At 33.1% G+C, this 19,397-nt stretch overlaps 1 protein-coding gene across 1 annotated transcript; it reads left to right on the top strand.

Moving 5' to 3' along the window:
• The first annotated feature begins 4,160 nt into the window (after nt 1-4,160).
• LOC115953081 (U-box domain-containing protein 13-like) lies at nt 4,161-11,297 on the top strand. The gene is made up of 5 exons (XM_031070561.1): nt 4,161-4,497; nt 4,595-4,711; nt 7,158-7,610; nt 8,997-9,276; nt 10,113-11,297. Exons 1-5 carry the CDS (start codon nt 4,228-4,230, stop codon nt 10,988-10,990), a joined length of 1,998 nt encoding a protein of 665 aa, XP_030926421.1. The 5' UTR covers nt 4,161-4,227; the 3' UTR covers nt 10,991-11,297.
• The last annotated feature ends 8,100 nt before the right edge of the window (nt 11,298-19,397 follow it).

The following is a 19,397-nucleotide window of genomic DNA, read 5'->3' as shown; positions in this document are numbered from 1 at the left end:
TAACACGTGTGATATCTGCTACAAAATTTAGTTTATAGTATGGGCACTTTTATTTGATGTGTTTGTTTAAAAATAACTTGCCAAAGAATGGAAGTAGTTTGTGCTTGAAATGAGGAAAGATTAACTTTGGTTTTGTCTCCATGATTGATTAGCTTATCTAATTTGCTAGTGATCATTTGTCACTAGAATGTTAGCTTTAGGTTGAAGCATTTATATACTCAATATATGCTGGATAATAATCTTGTTGGCTCGTAAAAAAGATCAAGAAAGCTCAAATGGGTGCTCCTCCATAGGGCCAGTTGGGCTTTGGTATTGCTTGCATAGAAGGGGACTGGCAAGTTTGCCAATCTTTGTTTATGGTTCTGGGTAGTTGTAAGTTAAAACCTTAAAACTGTACTATGTCATGATCTTCTCGAAATACAGTTTCTAACATCCTTTTATTTATTGTGTTGGGTATCTGATCTAATGGTACAGCAGTGCATTATATAATCAAGGGTAAATTCTAATAAATTACCCTAAGATTTGGGCTAATACTAGATTCAAGATTTTTTAAAAATGACCAACTTGGTTCCTGAACACGGGAACAGGTAAGGGAGAAACAGAGGAATGCCCATGACCCTCGAGTCCATATATGGGACTGTCTTTAGTGAAGGTGTGTCTGCATGATCACTTTTTTAAAGTTTGCATTCTCAATTTAACTAAAAATAAAAAAGTTTGCATTCTCAATTGTGCCATGACCTCTATCATCTGACCTCAAAACCATTCTTGTAAGATGGAACTTAACAATTCTAGTGGGAGATTTTGGAGGGATGTTACTATTTGATAAATGATATGATTTGAATTTATCTTATTCACTGGTTTATTTAACAGTTTCTTCTGCAAATTTTATTGCGGTTGATCACAAATTTTGCTTGATGTATTTTGTAAATTTGCACAGATCTCTTAGTTCAGCCCCCAACTGTCGGTTACAGAAGCCCTCCCTCTTTCAAGTGACTCACCTTCTCTAGTATATGATGCTACTTGAGACCTCGTGTGCCCATAACTTGACCCGAAACTTTTAACTGTCACATCAATATGCCTTCATTCCTTGCAAAGCAAACGGATTAAATAAATGAAACGAGATAGAACCTAATCTTCCTTGCACAAAGACCGACCATGCTCATGTAGTATCTTTCTGCGGCTACCAGAAGCCCTCAAGCTTTGGCTACCGATAACAATGTTTAGAACATGTGGAGAATTGGAGATAGAGGGAAAGGAGAGGGGAGACTAGAGGCAAAGTGACACAGGAATAAAGTGGCAGCAAATAAGGCCATTATTTTGAATGAATTTTCCCACACTTTTAGAAGATAATTTGAAGATTAATAGGTTATTTTGTCCAAGAAGTCAAATAACATTTAATTGGGGAATATTTAGCTTTTATGTTTTAGTTCTCCTTGGCAGACAAGTCATTTACTTTGTTATAGTTCCTATGAGTTAAGGTCTTAAAAATGTAATGTTTTTAAGTGATAATTTTGTTCTCCCATGCTTTAAGGGTTGTTCTAAGCGTTATGTAAGCCATTTGACTGAATTGAATAAAATCATATTATAGAGTGTTCTCAGAACTAGCCTTTGTGCTTTTCAGAAGATGGATTTCTTCTAAATTAACTCTTATCCCTTAGGTGGATTCTTTTGAGTGGCGAGTTTCAGTTTTTGTATCTCTTTGGGTAGTGATATTCTGTATCCCATTAAGTGGTGACTGGTGAGCCAATCTAGTTATGTATCTTTAGCTAAATTCCTTTAGGTAGTAATATCTATATCCCTTTGAATTTGCTTTGGTGGTGAGCTTATTTATCATTTTAGTTTTTGAGTGTTTTCTTATTTCATATAACTAGAAAATATAAAAATATATACATCTACCTTGCCCTCATTTATCAAATAAGATAAATTTGGGTTACCTCATATGATTCCAGTATCAGAAAGGTAGTTGGAATATACTAAAATTTAGTACATTTTAGTCATGTTCTATTCTCTTCTCCTTTACTCTTCCCTCATTTTCTTTCATCTAAATATAGAAGAAATGATTTTTTGTTCAAATAATAGTAAAAAAAGGATTCACTATCACTTCAAATAGTAGAATTTTTTTCATTCCTGAAGAAGGCAAGCAATGAATAGTTGTGTTATGCAACGCTTTGTTCTTCTTGAGTATGGTAGAAAGGAAGTTTAAACTTTTTTTTTTAATTTTTTATTCAACTAAATGTAATTTGCACTCTTCAAATTTAGGGCTAATTTTGATTTTTTCACTTAAATTTTAAATTTTAAATTTGTACCTCTAATGTTTGGAAAATAGCTCTTCCGTCCATACTCACTAATTATGTATCTGGTAAGTGTCATATCAGCTCAAAATAACGTAATTATAATGTGTTCAAATTATGTTGTTTTGTTCATACACACATAAATAGAGTAAGTTTCCATATTGCTTTTTTAGTGGTACATCATTTTAATCCTAATGGTAAGGGGTCTTACACATAACATAGTCTGACATACTAAACTGTGAGTAGGCTAATTTGCAAAAAAAAAACCACAGTTTACGTATCATAACATAAACAAAGTTATTCAAAATATAAATAATTTACTAAATAGGATAAATATTTCAATACACAACATTTTTTTAATAAAATTATGTGGCTTGTTTAAATAATACAAATGGATTGTTTTATAAAATTGCCATATAGTAAGTTGGAAAAGATAACTCCAAATTACTCATGAATGATCTCTTCAATCGCCATATCAAGATAGCTCAAAAGGAATTTGGAGGGGAATTACATTTTAACTCTCTAAACTATATTTAAGATTATAGTTTGCACCATAAACTATAACATTTGTTACACTTTGCACTCGGATGTTAAGTTTTCGGTTGACTTGGATGGAAAAGTATGACATTATGTGAAAAGACCCATTTGCACCCTTCTCAATCCCTTAAAAATAAAGAATAAATTATACTTTACCACCCTAAACTATACTCCTGATTATACTTTGCATTATAAACTTTAAATTTCCATCCAAGTTAATAGCAAACTTAATGTTGGGGTGCAAAGTGTAACAAGAGTCATTGTTTATAGTGCAAAATGCGCATTCGAAAAGTTTATGGTGCTAATTGTAATCTAGGGTATAGTTTAAGATGATAAAATATAACATTCTTGGAATTTGGAGCCAAACTTTTTCCATAATTATATGAGCATCAATTCTACTTAAAAGGCCCGCTAGATTAGCTCCCAAATCTAGTACTCCACTCACATCCTTATAAGGGGGAAATGGCTAAATAACTTTAATTTTTAAACTATGTAACCAAACAACCCCCTTTTCAAAACCATCTAACAAAAATACCACTCTTTTGGAACTTGACATTGCTAATATTGAGTTCCGATTGCAACTCAATATTAGCAATGTTAAGTTTTATACATATTTTTAAGTAGAACTCGACATTCTCTAATGTCGAATTCTACACAAAATTTTCAAAAAAATTAAAGTGGCAAAATACATATAAAACTCCATTGCTTATATTGAGTTCTGCCTAGGACTCGATATTAACAATGTTGGATTCCAAAGTAGTAGTATTTTACTATATAGTTTGAAAATGGGTTGTTTCACTATATAATTTAAAAATTAAACTATTAAGCCATTTTTGCCTACTCTTTTTTTTTTTTTGAGCAAATTTTTTTTTTTTTGCCTCCTCTTAAGGACATAAACTCAATAGCAGTAAATTACTTGTCGTGTATATGGTATAGGTTGTGTTTGACATTAGCTTAAAAAATCAAATTTTTTTTATTATTTAGTTTATTTTTACTACTATTTTATGAATTCTATTGCATGTTTTGGTACTTTTTATAGATCTTACTATACTAATTTAACTATTCTGTTTCTAACCTTCATAATATTAAACGTGGTGTAGTTATGGACACGGCTTTAGATCTTAGGTAGGTTGTCCGTGCAGCGACCTTGAATCCTTGATAGCGACGACTTAGTCATTACCAAAGCCGCACACAAAGTCACCATAGTAGTTAATACGGTAAACAAGTAATTAAACCCACCTTAATTAGCCCAACTACAACCTTAATAATAATAATAATAATACTGTGCTTAAGCTTAACCCAAATTACAACAAGTACAAACTTTTAGTATTTTACAACTGGAAAAAACAAAAAACAAAAATGGCACCAAGCAAAGCTACTACTCCTATTCCTATTCCTCATGGAGGACCAAAAAGCTGTGCTACTCAAGAACCTCATTGACGTCGTGGACGAGATCTCCGAGATCTCAGACTTCAGATGCGTTTTCAGGAAGCAGTGTCACGATCTCAGCAGGAGATTGAGGCTCCTGAAGCCTTTGTTCGAAGATTTGGAAGAGATCGAGCTCCAAATCTCCGAAGACACTGTCAAAGCTCTCGTTTTTTTAACGGAAGCTTTGGACAAAGCCAAGGATTTGCTTCTATTTGGAAGCCGAGGCAGCAAGCTTCACATGGTCACCACCAATTTCTTACCTTTCCTTTAAAAAAAAATTAATGCTGTTTGTGTTTTTTCAATTCTCTGAGGTATGAATGGCTTTTATGTGGTTACAGGTGCTGAAGAGAGAAGAAATAAACTGTAAATTTGAGGAGGTTACAATTCATTTTGAAAGAGCATTAAGTGATATTTCCTATGACAAATTTGACATTTCAGATGAAGTTAAGGAGCAGGTAATTATTCATAATTGCAAGTTTCTTTGCTCTAGTGAGAAATAGCTCGCTTATGTTTCATTCTTCTATACAGAATTTAGTAATGTACTATATATATAAAATTGATTAGGGGAACCATAAAAAGAAGGAGCTCTTTGCATCTATTAAACTTGTTGTGTGATTGTGTGTGATAATTGAATAATGAGCGGAAGCATGAAAGAGAAAGCACACAAAAGGTTTTCCTGGTTCGGCTTACTCCTATAGTGAGAAAGCTCTTGATGTTACAACGAGCCCAATGTAGGGTTTATATGCTAGAGAATATTAACCCTAGGCTAACCATAGACTAACTTAAGGTTAATTTGCTTGTTCTACAAGTACATGAGCCTACAATTGATTTGGGCCACTTGGGTCATAATACGTCTAACAGCATCAAACAGAGTGCAGTTATCTTGTAGGAACTATGTTTTCTTGTCATAAAAGACCTAACCAGGGAGTTTTTTATGGAAAAAGTTAATGTATGCCTAAGCTAATGTTTAGGAAATATTTTTAGAAACTTTTGATGGGAAAAGAAAAAAGTAATTAATTTTTTTGACAACCTTTTATATTTCCCATGAAAGTGGTGTTAAAACTTTCCTAAACTCTTAAGGGCACCCGTTAATAAAACATTTTTTTTTATTAATAATTTTGGGGGTATGACCTTTTTTAAACATAATTGCAATTTTTTTTTTTTTGGGTATTTGCGTACTGGGTACAACGTTTTTCATATATCTTTCTTATGGCCAAAATAAATTGTTGGTATTTAGCTCACGAGCAATTTTAGTACTTTTAAGTTTAAAGTGATTGCTTGTAGTTCCTAACAAACTTCAAGTGATAACTTGTACTCCCTACAAACATAAAGTTATCATTTTTAGCCCCAAAAAAATTTGAAGTGATCGATTTTAGTTCCTAACAAATTTAAAGTAGGGGTGTCAATGTTCGACCCAACCCGCGAACACGACACAAACCCAACACGGGTTTTTATCGGGTTAGGGTTGGGCCTTAATGGGTTTGGGTCTTAAACGAGTCGACCCAAAAGCGACACGAAAAGAAACATGTCATAAGTGGGTCAACCCGCGCAACCCGCAATAGACACGTTTGACACGTTAATTTATTTGTGTCAACCCGAAATGACCCACTTAACACAACCCGTTTAACTCGTATAACAAATAAATATTTATTTTATTTTAGATTTGTCAAATACCTTTTATATCCAACATATATTTTAAATTCAAAAAAAAAATTGAGTAATTACAAAAATTTACAATGGATATAATTGGAAATTGAAACTTTACAGACCCTAGAACTACTAATATATATATATATATTTTTTTTTTGCCATAGAACTTGCACAAATGAAATTGGATGAGCTTGTGAAAGATGTTATGAATTTGGACATCAACAAAGAATCTATGAATGATAATCGTGGTCATAGTCAGATTAGTCTACTGTTTGCTCAAATTCTTTCAATATTGATGCTTCGCATTTGGCGAGTTCCAAGGATATTATATTTTTGTTGAACTATGTTATTTTATTTTTGTTAAACTTTGTTATTTTGAATTTGGGTTGAAGTGTATGCACTTCTGTTGGAATGTAAAGAACTTATTTTCTAGATGAATGTTATATCTTTGTTGAACTATATTATTTTGAATGTGAGTTGAAGACTTGAAGTGTATGCACTGCTTTTTGGGATGTAAAAAAAAATTATTTCTAGGTGGATGTTATATTTAATATTATGCAGGTTGAAATGGATTATGTCACATTCATGTCAACCCAACACGACTCGTTTATTAAGTGTGTCAAATGGGTTGGGTCAGGTCAACCCGCCTTATTAATAGGTCGGGTTAGGGTTGAAGGATCATGACACGATTATTAAATGGGTCGGGTTAGGGTTGAGTCATTTGGTCGAATACCCCTTCCTCGACACGACACGACACGAACCCGACACGAATCCGACACACTAACCCGAATTGACACCCCTAATTTAAAGTGATTGCTTTAGTCCTATAGAGTGATAATGTGTCAGTTTTTAGATTGGTGATGTCATCTAAATGATTAAAAGCAATCCCTTTAAACTTTAGGGACTAAAATTCCTCGAGTGCTATACTTTAGCGACCAACAACGTGCTTAAGTCCCCTTTTTTTTAGTGTGGAGCTTAATGGTCCGTTTGGATTGAGGGGGAGGGAGGGGGAGTAGGGTAGATTTAGCACAAAATTAGCTTATTTTTAGCCAACACTACTCTACTACCCTCCACTCCCCCTCCTTCCTCCCTCCATCCAAATAGGCCATAAGTGAATCTTGGAAGCACTCATTTCCTGTTTGTATTCACTTTAGAATTTGCAGTCACCTATAAAATGATGCTCTATTAGAGTTTTGCTCAGGTTATTCTGTTGATGTTTAATGTTAGTTGTATAAATGTTGCTATTTTCAGGTTGAGCTTGTTCATACTCAATTTAAAAGATGCAAGGAACGGATTGATGCTCCTGACTTGGAGCTGTATGAGGATCTGTTATCCATGTACAACCAGAGCAATGATGTGGACACTGACCCTGGGATTCTATGTATATTATGCAAAAAACTAAAGTTTAGGGAAGTTAAAGACATCAAACAAGAATCACTAGCTCTGCAGGAGATAATTGGTTCAGGGGGTGAAAATCTGGAGGAAAGTGTAAAGAAGATGTCAATGCTGCTCAAAAAATTTGAAAACTTTGTGCAAGCAGGATACAGCAACATGGGTGTTTCTGCAAGTAATGATTGTTCTCCCTGTTGCGGTGATCAGGCATGCACTGATCAGTGTTCCCAATCACCAGTTGTCCCAGATGATTTTCGTTGCCCAATATCACTTGAGTTGATGAAAGATCCTGTCATTATTTCCACAGGGCAGGTTTGTTCTTAAAAGAATCATTTTGAGACATTGATTAGATGGCTTTCTCGCTATATTCTTTTGGATGTTTTGGAAATTTTTTGTCTTCTATATTTAGTTTTGAGAAAATTGCTAATAGGAAACCAGTGCTAATGTTGAACTTCTTTGTCCAATACCTTGTCCCCAATGGGTTCCATCTAGGAGATTTAACAAGTCTTAGTTAATCCTAATAAATTCTCATCTCTCCCTACCAATGAGCTCAACTGGCACCACCTTACCTTATAAGTTTTAGCTAGAGAGTGAGGTCATGGGTTCAAGACCCAATTGGGTACTTGTGTAACTTACCAATTGAAAAAATTAAAAAATAAATAAATATTGTCAATTGTAAAGTTCCAGTGTTTGATTTATTGTGTGTTTGGAAGTTAATAAGAGAGTAGAAAAGGATGGGAAATTAAGATGAAGAGGGAATGGTAAGGAACAGAAGGATTGTAGTTCTGTTCCTTTCAGTTTCTCTGTTGTTTTGATATTTGTAAAGAAAATAAATTAGTATCTCCTGTTTTGAAGCATGAATAGAACAATATAATTATTATACCCTTTTCTAAAATGTAGAGATTGTTTTGTCATGAAATTTAAGGGTTAGAAAGGTAATTTTGTAAGTAAAGCTCTTAATGTGCTTTCTATTTCCTTATGTAATTATTTCCACAGGGCAGGTTTGTTCTTAAAACAATCATTTGAGTCATCGATTAATGGGTTCCTCATAACATTCTTTTGGATGTTTAGGAAAGGTTTTGCCTTCTATATTAAGTTTTGAGAGAACTAGTAGGAAGCCGGTGCTAATGAAATCCCATCTACTTGTGTAATTTACCAATTGAAAAAAAGAAAAAAAAATTGTTGATTGTAAACTTCCAGTGTCTGATTTATGGTGTGTTTGGAAGTTAATAAGAGAGTAGAAAAGGATGAGAAATTAAAATGAAGAGGGAATGGAAAGGAACAGAAGGATTATAGTTCTGTTCCTTTCAGATCCTCTGCTGTTTGGATATTTGTAAAGAAAATCAGTATCTCTTGTTTTGTAGCATGATTAGAACAATGTAATTATTATACCCTTTTCTAAAATGTAGACAGATTGTTTTGTTATGAAATTTAAAGGTTATAAAGGTAATTTTGTAAGTAAAGCACTTAATGTGCTCCCTATTTCCTTGTGTTCCACCCACTTTTGGGGGGACCCAAAAAGTAGGCTTGAGGGCAATGGAAAGGAATGAGACTCATTCCATTTCCTCCCAAAAAACTTCCCAACGGGGATGCCACCATTCCATTCCCATCATCTTCCCCCCCCCCCCCAAAAACAGCCTGTTAGGAGAGTGCTAATTTTAAGTATAAATTTCTTACAAGGGTCTTTCCATTTTGTAGACTTATGAACGAGCTTGCATTAAGAAATGGCTTGAAGGAGGACATGGAACATGTCCAAAGACACAACAGATCCTTTCCAGAACTAACCTCACTCCCAACTATGTTTTATCGAGTCTAATATCCAATTGGTGTGAGATGAATGGGGTGGAACCCTCTAAACGGCCAGGCAATTCGCACCAAGGAAGGGTTGTGTCTACTGGTTCTGCTGAAGGTGTGGAGCTAGATATTCTTCTGAGCAAGCTCACCTCTGACAACATTGAGGACCAGCGATCTGCTGCAGGTGACAATAGAAACAAAAATTTATTCATTTCAGAATGAAAGGGGAAATAAAAAAAGAATACATTGCTGCATATTGGGATCTTAGTGCCCCCCCCCCCCCCTTTCTCCCTTTTCCTAATCTAGTTCCTTTTTTATTTTGTTGAAGTCTTAATAATTTTGAATATTGTAATTTTCTTTGTATAGTTGCAATTTCTATTCCAGAAAGAATTCTCTATCTTCTTCTGCAACTTTCACTGACATATAGTTGCAATTTCTTTCTTTGTCGGTAGACTTGAAAGGTGCTTACAACAGGGTTTTATTTCGTTGGTTCTAGTGTAATTTTAGATTCTTTAATTTTGGGTTGTAACCACATGGAACAGTATCCTATGGAATGGAAAGAGTCCATTTCATGGCTAAAGTTTTATTTGCTAAATTTGACAGTGTATAGAATCTGAATGCCATGTCATTTCAAATTTTAAATGACGTGACTCTAGATAAACCTTTAGATTTGTAATAATTAATCTGAATCATAAAACGGAACCATCTCAAATGGAGAGGATCCCGATACTATGTACTTCACCTCTTGGGATTCCAAATATCTCTCCAAGCTTATATGATTGGACACTTCAGTTGATATTTTCCTGTCAGTGAATTCATTCTCTCTTTGTTTACAAAAGATGGATAGGTTCAAAATATGATTACTGTAATCTATGTAGATAAAGTGATTTTCTTTGTCAATTTTATTTTGTACCCAGTATGTCAGGATTAGGATTTTAAATTCTTCTCTTGGATCTCAGAAACACAGGTCCTTTTGTTACAACTATAATTACTTTCTGACAAATCCTAATCTTGTTGTAGCTGAGCTCCGTCTTCTTGCCAAGCACAATGGTGACAACCGTGTGTTAATTGCTGAGGCTGGTGCCATACCCCTCCTTGTTGGTCTCCTCTTTTCACCTGACTCTCGCACCCAAGAGCATGCGGTTACTGCTCTCCTGAACCTGTCAATATGTCAGGATAACAAAGGGTGCATCATATCTTCTGAGGCTGTTCCTGGAATCCTTCATGTACTTAAGAATGGGAATATGCAGGCACGCGAAAATGCAGCTGCCACTGTTTTCAGCCTGTCTGTGGTGGATGAGTACAAGGTGACTCTTGGTGATTCTGGAGCAATCCCAGCACTGGTAACACTCTTGAGTGAAGGTAGCCAAAGGGGGAAGGTGGATGCTGCTACAGCACTTTTCAATTTATGCATTTTTCAAGGGAACAAGGGCCGGGCAATCAGGGCTGGAGTGGTGCCCATGCTGATGAAACTGCTTACAGAACCTAGTGGTGACATGGTGGGCGAGGCATTGGCCATATTGGCAATACTGGCCAGTCACCCTGATGGAAAAATGGCAATTGGAGCTTTGAATGCTGTGCCAACTTTGGTGGAGTTAATTGGGAATGGATCTCCTAGGAATAGGGAGAATGCAACTGCAGTGCTGGTGCACCTTTGTGCTGATCCTCAGCATCTCTCTGAGGCCAAGGAACTTGGTGTGATGACTCTCCTGTCGGACCTCGCCGAAAGTGGCACAGAAAGGGGTAAGCGGAAGGCTGTTCAGTTGCTTGAGATTATAGGTTGCTCCGAAGAGAATCATGCACAAACTCAGATGCAAGCTGATGCCCAGCCTCAGGCTCAGGTGTCACATTTGCCATTTGTAGCAAGTGGCACAGATGTTGGGACAGGGGATAGCTAAGTTAATAGTTTTTATTTTACTTTATATCATTTTGTATTGTTTACTCATTACCCTTCGTTTATGGGGGTATAAGTTAATAGTTTTTATTTTACTTTATATCATTCTGTATTGTTTGCTCATTACCCTTCGTTTATGGGGGTAAGTGCTACTGCCATTATACTGTAGTAATTTATGTTAGGAGGCTTATGAGAGGTGTTGTAAAGAGGTTTAGGAATGGGAGAAATTGAGGTGCGGATATAATTGTGTAGCTATAATGCACTTCTGCTGATTCCTATAATTTTTATAGTGGAACAAATTAATAATGGAACATGTATTGCCTGCATAAATTAGAGTCTGAATTTGCACTAGTCCTTGACAACATGGTTTGTCATAAGAGTGTGGAGACAGGCTTGAAGTCTTCCGTATCACGCATATCCGGATCTTAGTCTGGCCCATTGGGTAGAAGAGAGGTTGTGGTTGCTCTAGTCTGGTATTCTGATTACAATGAGCTATTGAGGGTGAGATTTTTTGTACTGGGCTAGCATTCAGATATGTTCTCGCTGCCCTTTTCTTAAACACTAATTGTTGTTTTACACTACTTGATGTACACGAGTTTGCACAATGTCCACATTTGTAAAGCCAGATATCCACTTTTTTTCAAGGATGTCCACCCTTTACACTGAGTGTGTATATCATGGGAATGAGACTTGTCTATTGCAGATAGGACGAATGAAAATTAATCTGTCGTAATCTACTCATAGACTCAGCGAGGAAGACATCAATTGTGATCTTGTTTATTGAAGCAATGCAAATGAAAAGAAAATTTCTTCTACAAGGCTCAAATATTATTGACCAAGCAAAGGAAATGGATCCTGTCAAGCAACAGTGAAGTTACATAGAAAAGGCAAAACTGATTATAGTGGTGATATTATGTTACAGTAGTGCTAATCATCATCAACTGGAAAGAGATATTGCCAATACAGCGATGGGGGGAGGAATATGTGGCTCAATAAGCCAGCTTTTTGGTGTCACTCCAACACTGTTCAAGCTCGATGATATATCCAATTGTCACAATCTTATCTTGCAAAATCAGATGGGTTCCATGGGAGTCAAAAGCTATTTGAATGGGCTTGACCCGAATGTTTTCCATGAGATAGTACTATGTGGTGTATCTCATGCATTTGGTATATACAAAATTTCTCTTTAAATATGTGAAGTCTAGTATTCTACCTTGATGTAAGAACTACATAGTATATATTGTGATGCATGGGAAATTATTGCACCAGGATACAGTGAACCCACAAAAAGTGTGAAAACACTCAAGGAAGAAGAGGAAGATAGGAGGGTGAGGACGAGGAATCTGTACCCTATGAACTAAATATGTTGATATTGGTTAGATTGGACATGGACCTTGTTTTGACTTATTTGACAATTTCTGAAGTTGGTCCGAGAATTGCGCTGCAGAAGATCAATGTTTGTCTTCTACTCATCTTGTTCTTATTTGAAGTTAACATTTAACTTAAGAATATTGTACTTAGTATGGTGTGGCAAGTCATGCACTCTTTTCCTGAACTAGAAATGTACTAATTATTGTACTATTTAATAAAACTAGAAGCATTCAGCGTGGAAGATGAAGAACACCCTCAATAATTTAGATGAAAAATACAAAATTTTTGTGCCATAACTCTGACACGTGTAACTGAAAATTATAGAAAAAAACAATAGATTCATATGAAAATGATGGTTTACCAATCACATTGCACATATAATCAAATTGTAACCAAATGTGTAATAATAAGAGAACTAAATCAATATTCCTACAACCTCACCCTTTTAAGGAGATTTAAAGCCTTTATTAAGGTACTTAAAATATTAAATGTATAAATAAAGGAAAATTGAAAATGAAATGTATACAAACAAGAAAAAGTGAAGCTCTATAATTGGATCGGATGACACTCAAATCACAATTAATGCTATTAGGTGGGCCTTCAGATTTGGAATTTGGATACATGGAGCGATTTGGAATTAGGTGGGCCCACCTAAACAGAGCGATTTCTCCGCGCTTTTAGATCAACACGGATAAGAATTTTTCATTTTCTTCTTTCTCTTACTTTTAAAGCTCAATTTTCCTGCAATTAAATAAAATCCTAATAAATTTATTTTCTGTGTATTAATCTATTGTTCTTATTCTGATGATGAATCCTAGAAAATCTCTCTCTGAATTCTCAACCACCACATTTATGTTTGGGGGATAATAAGATTTGAAATGAACGGTAATGGAAACAAACCCAATTATATGAGAGCTTTCTCATGCAAGCATCCATCCCATGCATTACATGACATATACATACATATATATATATATATATATAACAATTTTCCTCTTTGGATGGGATTTTTATATGGTTTAGACTTCTAAACCTTAAGGTTCTAAACTTTAAAGACAAAACTTGAGAACCACCTGGTAAAAATAAATTTTCAACACTTAAAATGCTTACAAAATAAGACACTCTACTATTAATCCATGTTTTTAAAATAAAAATATTCAAAATTTAAATAAAAATAAAATTATGACACTAGACCCAAAAAAAAAAAAAAAAATTCATCATACGTGTGATGAGGCTAGTATGTATATGTGTATATATATAGAAACTACTAAACACCTCACCAATCAAAGAGTGACACCGGCCAGCTCAATTATGTACTGGTCATATTATAATATATTAACACCAAGTTGTATGAGAACGTACAGTAGAAAACATAAACAAAGTGCTACATTATTATATATAGAGGACAAAAACGCATCAAGATATACTTTGTTTTGCATGAAAAACACGACAGCGCACTAGATCCTCTATATTTGCCATTTGCAAAATGCTCTCTATCTCTCTCTCTTTTTCTCTCTCTATTTGTAACTTTGTTAATTTTTTTTTAAAAAAAAAAGCTACATGGATACTAGTTCTATTTTTATTTTATAGTATATTTAGTCTTGAATTTTAATAAATTTTCATTCTTGACTTCTAAAAGCCTTTTTTTATTATTCATGCTTTAATCTCTTAAAGCTAAAATTCGGGTTTGGTGATAGGATGATTGGTATTACAAGCTCTATGTTTATCAAAGTATCAAACGCCATTCAAGAGAGTATGGCATTAGTAACATGCTAGATTAGAAGAGTTAATGGCCATTTAAGCTGGCTTAGGCAAATACAATTAACTGGATATTTGAATTCCATCTAAAATCTAGGAAGTTCATTTACCTTGGAAAATGAGACAAGAAGTAAGCTAGGACAGATTGTGAGAAGACCGATATATAGACCCTAATTGATTATGCAGAGGGTTTATGAATTAATCTTCAATTATCTCAAAATTTTGCAATCACAATTTCAATACAATAGACCACAAATAGCGCGCAGCACATCAAATCATAAAGAAATAAACATAAAATAATGAACATATAGAATTTGGTGTGCAAAACCTTGTAGTTTTTGATAACTTATTTGTTTAGTGTTTATCAAAAGATTGTTGACTATATGACAAAAAACCAAAAGTTTCATCTTTTTTTAAAAATTTTTAAAAGCTAGTTTTTTTTATTAATATTATAATTTTAAAATTATCCAAAAAAAAAAAAGCTATGCTTTTAGCCAAATAAAGTAATAAACACTTGGTGACAAAGTGAAAAATCGATGCAGCACGTCTCCTCAAGGAAAAATCACCATGAGAACTCATTGTTGTGACCTGCAATAGCTTTCAAATTTCGGAACTTCTCATACATGAACCCTTTCATGAACAACGCGATTGTGTTAACGGTTGAACCTCTAATTGACTCTAAGGCACTTCCTCAATGATTTGATACCGCAATGAACTTTAGTAGGATGTGGTTTCAAACTCTTTAATCACACATATTTGATGTACACCCAATGAATATGTCTATTCTAACTTGGGATGGAGTATATATTTTTCTCTTTGTTTAGTAAACATGTGTTGGGTTTAAAAACAAAGGCACTATCTTTTAATTAAAACCAGTAACTATAGACTAACTATGTGAATCACGATCAATTGAGAAACTGCCAAACACCACTGCCAAACACCATTTGTCAATTGATCGTACATCATTCGAGGAAATGTCAAATTCTAAAATTTGAACAATCTAGACTTGATCAAGTGGCTATCGAAACTAGATAGAACGAACTTCTTGAGCTGCTTTACCACAATTAGATCTTGAACACTTGAGGACATGTTACAAACTCTATTTAAATTACATTATCAGAGAATTTTCCCCTCTTAAACCTAACAAATTGAATAAGGTAAACGAGTTTGATTTTTATCAGCAATCACTACACCAAAATAACTTATAATTGCTTGCAATAACTTATAATTATCAGTTGCAATAGAGACTTTAATACCGTACTGCATTAGGAAATTTTTTTTGCAATAATTTAAAATGAAAAAATCATTGTAATAACTTGATTATTTGATACCAATTATTTTTGCAATCTATTACAACAAATATTTCAAATTGATAACTTATTGTAATGAAGATATCATTGTAATAACTTAATATCAATTATTTTACAATCTATTGGAATGACAAACATAAAACTACAATAAAGATATCATTGTAATAATTTAATATCAATTATTTTACAACATATTATAATGACATACTGTTGGATTGTGTGGCCAAATAGCCCACAATATGGATGTTGAACTGTGTGGTTAAATAACCCACAATGTGTATGTGTGTAATTCTCAAAAGAAATTACTTTACACAATATTCTATATGAGATGATTATTATTAATAAAATTGTTTGAATAATGGAATTGCATGTTTTGGCTATGATTGGCTGTGTGGCGTTTGACTTAGTCAAATATGCAGTTGAGATTTCTTTTCGAATGAGGGCAGTGAGGTGGATAAGAGATCTGATTTTAACGTCTAAATAAATGTTAGAAACTTTAACGTTCATGTCCTAATTTGTAGGAACTGAAATGAACGTTGACAACTTTTGTGAGTCTTTAAATATCCCACTTGAGATCTTTAGATAAGTGAACCACACAAAAATCCTGCAGAGTGAAAAAACCCAATGCAACCCAAACACTATTTCACTCTTATCTTTCCATTTGAATATACATTTCAGATATTTACTCTCTTAGTGTTTTAGTTGAATAAGATTTCTATTTCAATTTGAGTTTTATTTCAATTTTGCTTCACATACATCAAACAATTATCTATTACAATGAATATATCATTGCAATAACTTAACCGAATTATTTTTGTCAATTATTTACAATCTATTGTAATAAGATTTGTCAAGTAATAACCTATTGCTACAAGATATTCAAATTAATAAATTATTTATTGCAACAACATTTATATCATTGCATCAAAGTTATCATTAAAAATATTTAATGTTTATTGCAACAAAATTTTTTGTTGCACAAACCTATTACTTTAAATTTTATTGCAACACCTCACATCAACTATTGTAATGAATTTGATATTATTGTAACGATTTTTCACATTGTAATAAACTTTTTTTTTCTTATAGTGGTACATGACTACCAAACTTATAAAGTTATAAAATTTATAAATAAATGAAACGCTATAAGATGTTGCATCCGCAAAGGGTAGTTTTTGTTATTTAACCATCGTTTTGTACAATTGAATTTTATTTATCGTAAGAAAATTAAAAAAAATCAAACACCGGAGATGTTGGGCAACTAGATATGACATATATATCCTCATAAAGCTTCACGGCTGAAGGTGGTATGCAACCACTATTTGCATGGGTGAAAAATTACCCATACAAATAGCGCACCAAAATAAGCAGTAAGACCACCACCCACATGAAGCTCCCATGGTGGCCAGGATGAGATGGCGACGTGGAGGTGAGTGGTACAAGATGGTTCAATGTAAAGGTGGGATGGTGGAGCATGGAATAGTGATGTGGAGATGGAGAAGGTATATCATGCATCGAGTGCTTGAGTTCTTCCTCTCATATGAGGGTGGACCCTTATGTGAGATGAAGGACTCATGTATCCGATGCATAATATATTTTTCCGTAGAGATAGATGGTACCATAAGGTAAGATGGTGGATATATATTGACAAATGGTTTGTCAAACATGTTGTGACCTGCGAAAGAAATATAACATCTCAAATATTATTACACTAACTTTTTTGAGAAGCTGGCAATTAGTTTTATTAAAAAGATGAAAAAAGAAAACACATTACAACTGATTTAATTGATCGACATCAGATGGTAAACTATTGAACCAAATAACATAATTATTAATGTCTTAATCCTAACAACATGTTATTTAAATTATTTAGGCAATTCCATATTGATTGCATCTACAAGTTAAAAGTTGTTGTAATAGTAACTCAAAATTGATAAATTATTAAATCAATAATAATTAGTTACAAGAACTTATAATTTTTTGTTGTAATAGAGGATTTAATACCATACTGCATTAGAAAAATTTGTTACAATAACTTAAAATGAAGAAATTGTTGTAATAAATTAATGCCAATTATTTTTGCAGTTTATTGCAATGAAAATTTTGAAATGATAGCTCATTGAAACAAAGTTATCAATGCAATAACTTGATATAAATTATTTTACAATCTATTACAATGTCAAATATGAAGCTACAACGAAGATATTATTGCAATAATCTTTTTTTGAGGAAGAAGAAGAAGAATAACCTAATATTAATTATTTTACAATCTATTGTAATGACAAATAAAAAATAATTATCTATTACAACAAAAGTTTCGTTGCAATAATTTGATCAAATTATTATTTTTGATTATTTGTAATCCATTACAATAAGATTTGTGTAGTAATAACCTATTGCTAAAAGGTACATTAGAAGCAATAAATTGTTTATTGCAACAACATATATATTATTATATCAAAAGTTTCATTAAAATTTATATAATTTATTGCAATGGAATTTTTTTTTTGTACAAATATATTATCACATATTTTATTGTAACACATTACATCAACTATTGTAATGACTCCAATATTATTGCAACGATTTTTTTTCATTATACTAAACATTTTTTCTTATAGTGTCCTCTTATATATATGTTGGATTGTAGGGAAGACTAAACACCTTAAACAAGAAAGACAAGAAGGGATACAATGGTAATCTTTGGTGTTTCTTTGGCCCCAACAAAAAAAGTTGTAATCGTATGATCTTTGAATGTTCATTTACTGAAAGGATTTAGCAAGCAACTGTATGGTTGATAGCTGGTATATATAAAAAATTACATTGATGTCATGCATTGTGTCATAATCACAAGCTAAAAGGTAAAATTTTCAAAACAACCCCTACAAGCTGGCCAAGGCTACTTCTCATACTATTTTGTGGGTACAACAACGAAATGCTCGAATGCTCAGCACAAAAGTTATGACAAAGGAAGGTGCTTTTCAATTATTTAGGGATAGTGTTAGACATAGAATGATTTTGTAAAAGTGTTAAAAACTTTAGGTAAAATTGAACATCAAATTGGTAAAGTCTTAACAAAACTTGTTTTAGCATTTTTGGGTTAGTTTCAAACTAAATTCTAGAATTATCCCGAAAAATTAGCCTGTAGCAAGTTATATATCATTGAAAGGTTTTGTGTCTCTAGTTTCTACACATCAAACTGTTCAATTTGTTTTTTGGTGGATGTTATGATCATTTTACTGCAAACTTTCTGAGTTGATAGAATGCACTCCAAAAATAGCAAGATTTGTATTCTTTTGCTTCTAGTTGTGTCTACTTGTTTTCTAAAGTTTCCTTTTCAATTCCTAACTCTTATTAACGGGTCTTGTTAATTAGTTGTATTTGTTATTCCAAGTTGATTCTATATATAAGGTCAATCTCATATATATAGATGGAAATCAGAGAATATTGAGTATTATTTTTGGCCTTTAGGTTTTAAGAAGATTTCTTCTCTTATTAAACTCTGATTCTTAGGTAGATTTCTTAAAGTGATAAGTGTTCTTATCTATTATTCTGTAACCATAGATTCCTTATGGTGTGGTAAGCTTATTTATTCTTGTTAATATGTACTTTTATTCCCTCTTATTACTCACCAAAAAAATCCTTGGTTATTTTATAAAAGTGTTAAAAAATTATTGAGAATAAAGTTTTACATAGGAAATGGAGGATTTGGATGATAGTGTCTGTAGCTTGCATTTTCTTTTTCTTTTTTTGATACAGTAGCTTGCATTTTCTTATTGTAGATTTTTCTTTTCTTTTTCTTTTTCCTTCTTTGCCTAACTCCAAATTATTCTAATTGTACAACATGAATACATTTAAAATTCATACACGTGCATGTGAGAGTCATTAGCTAATGGCAAAGCATCCATAATGTAATAATGCCTTAGCAGGACTTAATTAAAAATTAATCTTAAAATATAATGCATTTATATT

Source organism: Quercus lobata, chromosome 7 (genome assembly GCF_001633185.2).
Source record: "Quercus lobata isolate SW786 chromosome 7, ValleyOak3.0 Primary Assembly, whole genome shotgun sequence".
NCBI lineage: Eukaryota > Viridiplantae > Streptophyta > Magnoliopsida > Fagales > Fagaceae > Quercus > Quercus lobata.
The sequence above is the reverse complement of the archived record's forward strand: the minus strand, read 5'-3'. Positions and strand labels throughout refer to the sequence as shown.

Excerpts from the sequence above, each read along its gene's own strand:
- LOC115953081 (XM_031070561.1), top strand. The coding sequence starts at position 4,228 with ATGGAGGACCAAAAAGCTGTGCTACTCAAGAACCTCATTGACGTCGTG. Across the intron at positions 4,498-4,594 it reads GAGGCAGCAAGCTTCACATG|GTGCTGAAGAGAGAAGAAAT; the intron begins GTCACCACCAAT and ends ATGTGGTTACAG. Across the intron at positions 7,611-8,996 it reads TCATTATTTCCACAGGGCAG|ACTTATGAACGAGCTTGCAT; the intron begins GTTTGTTCTTAA and ends TCCATTTTGTAG.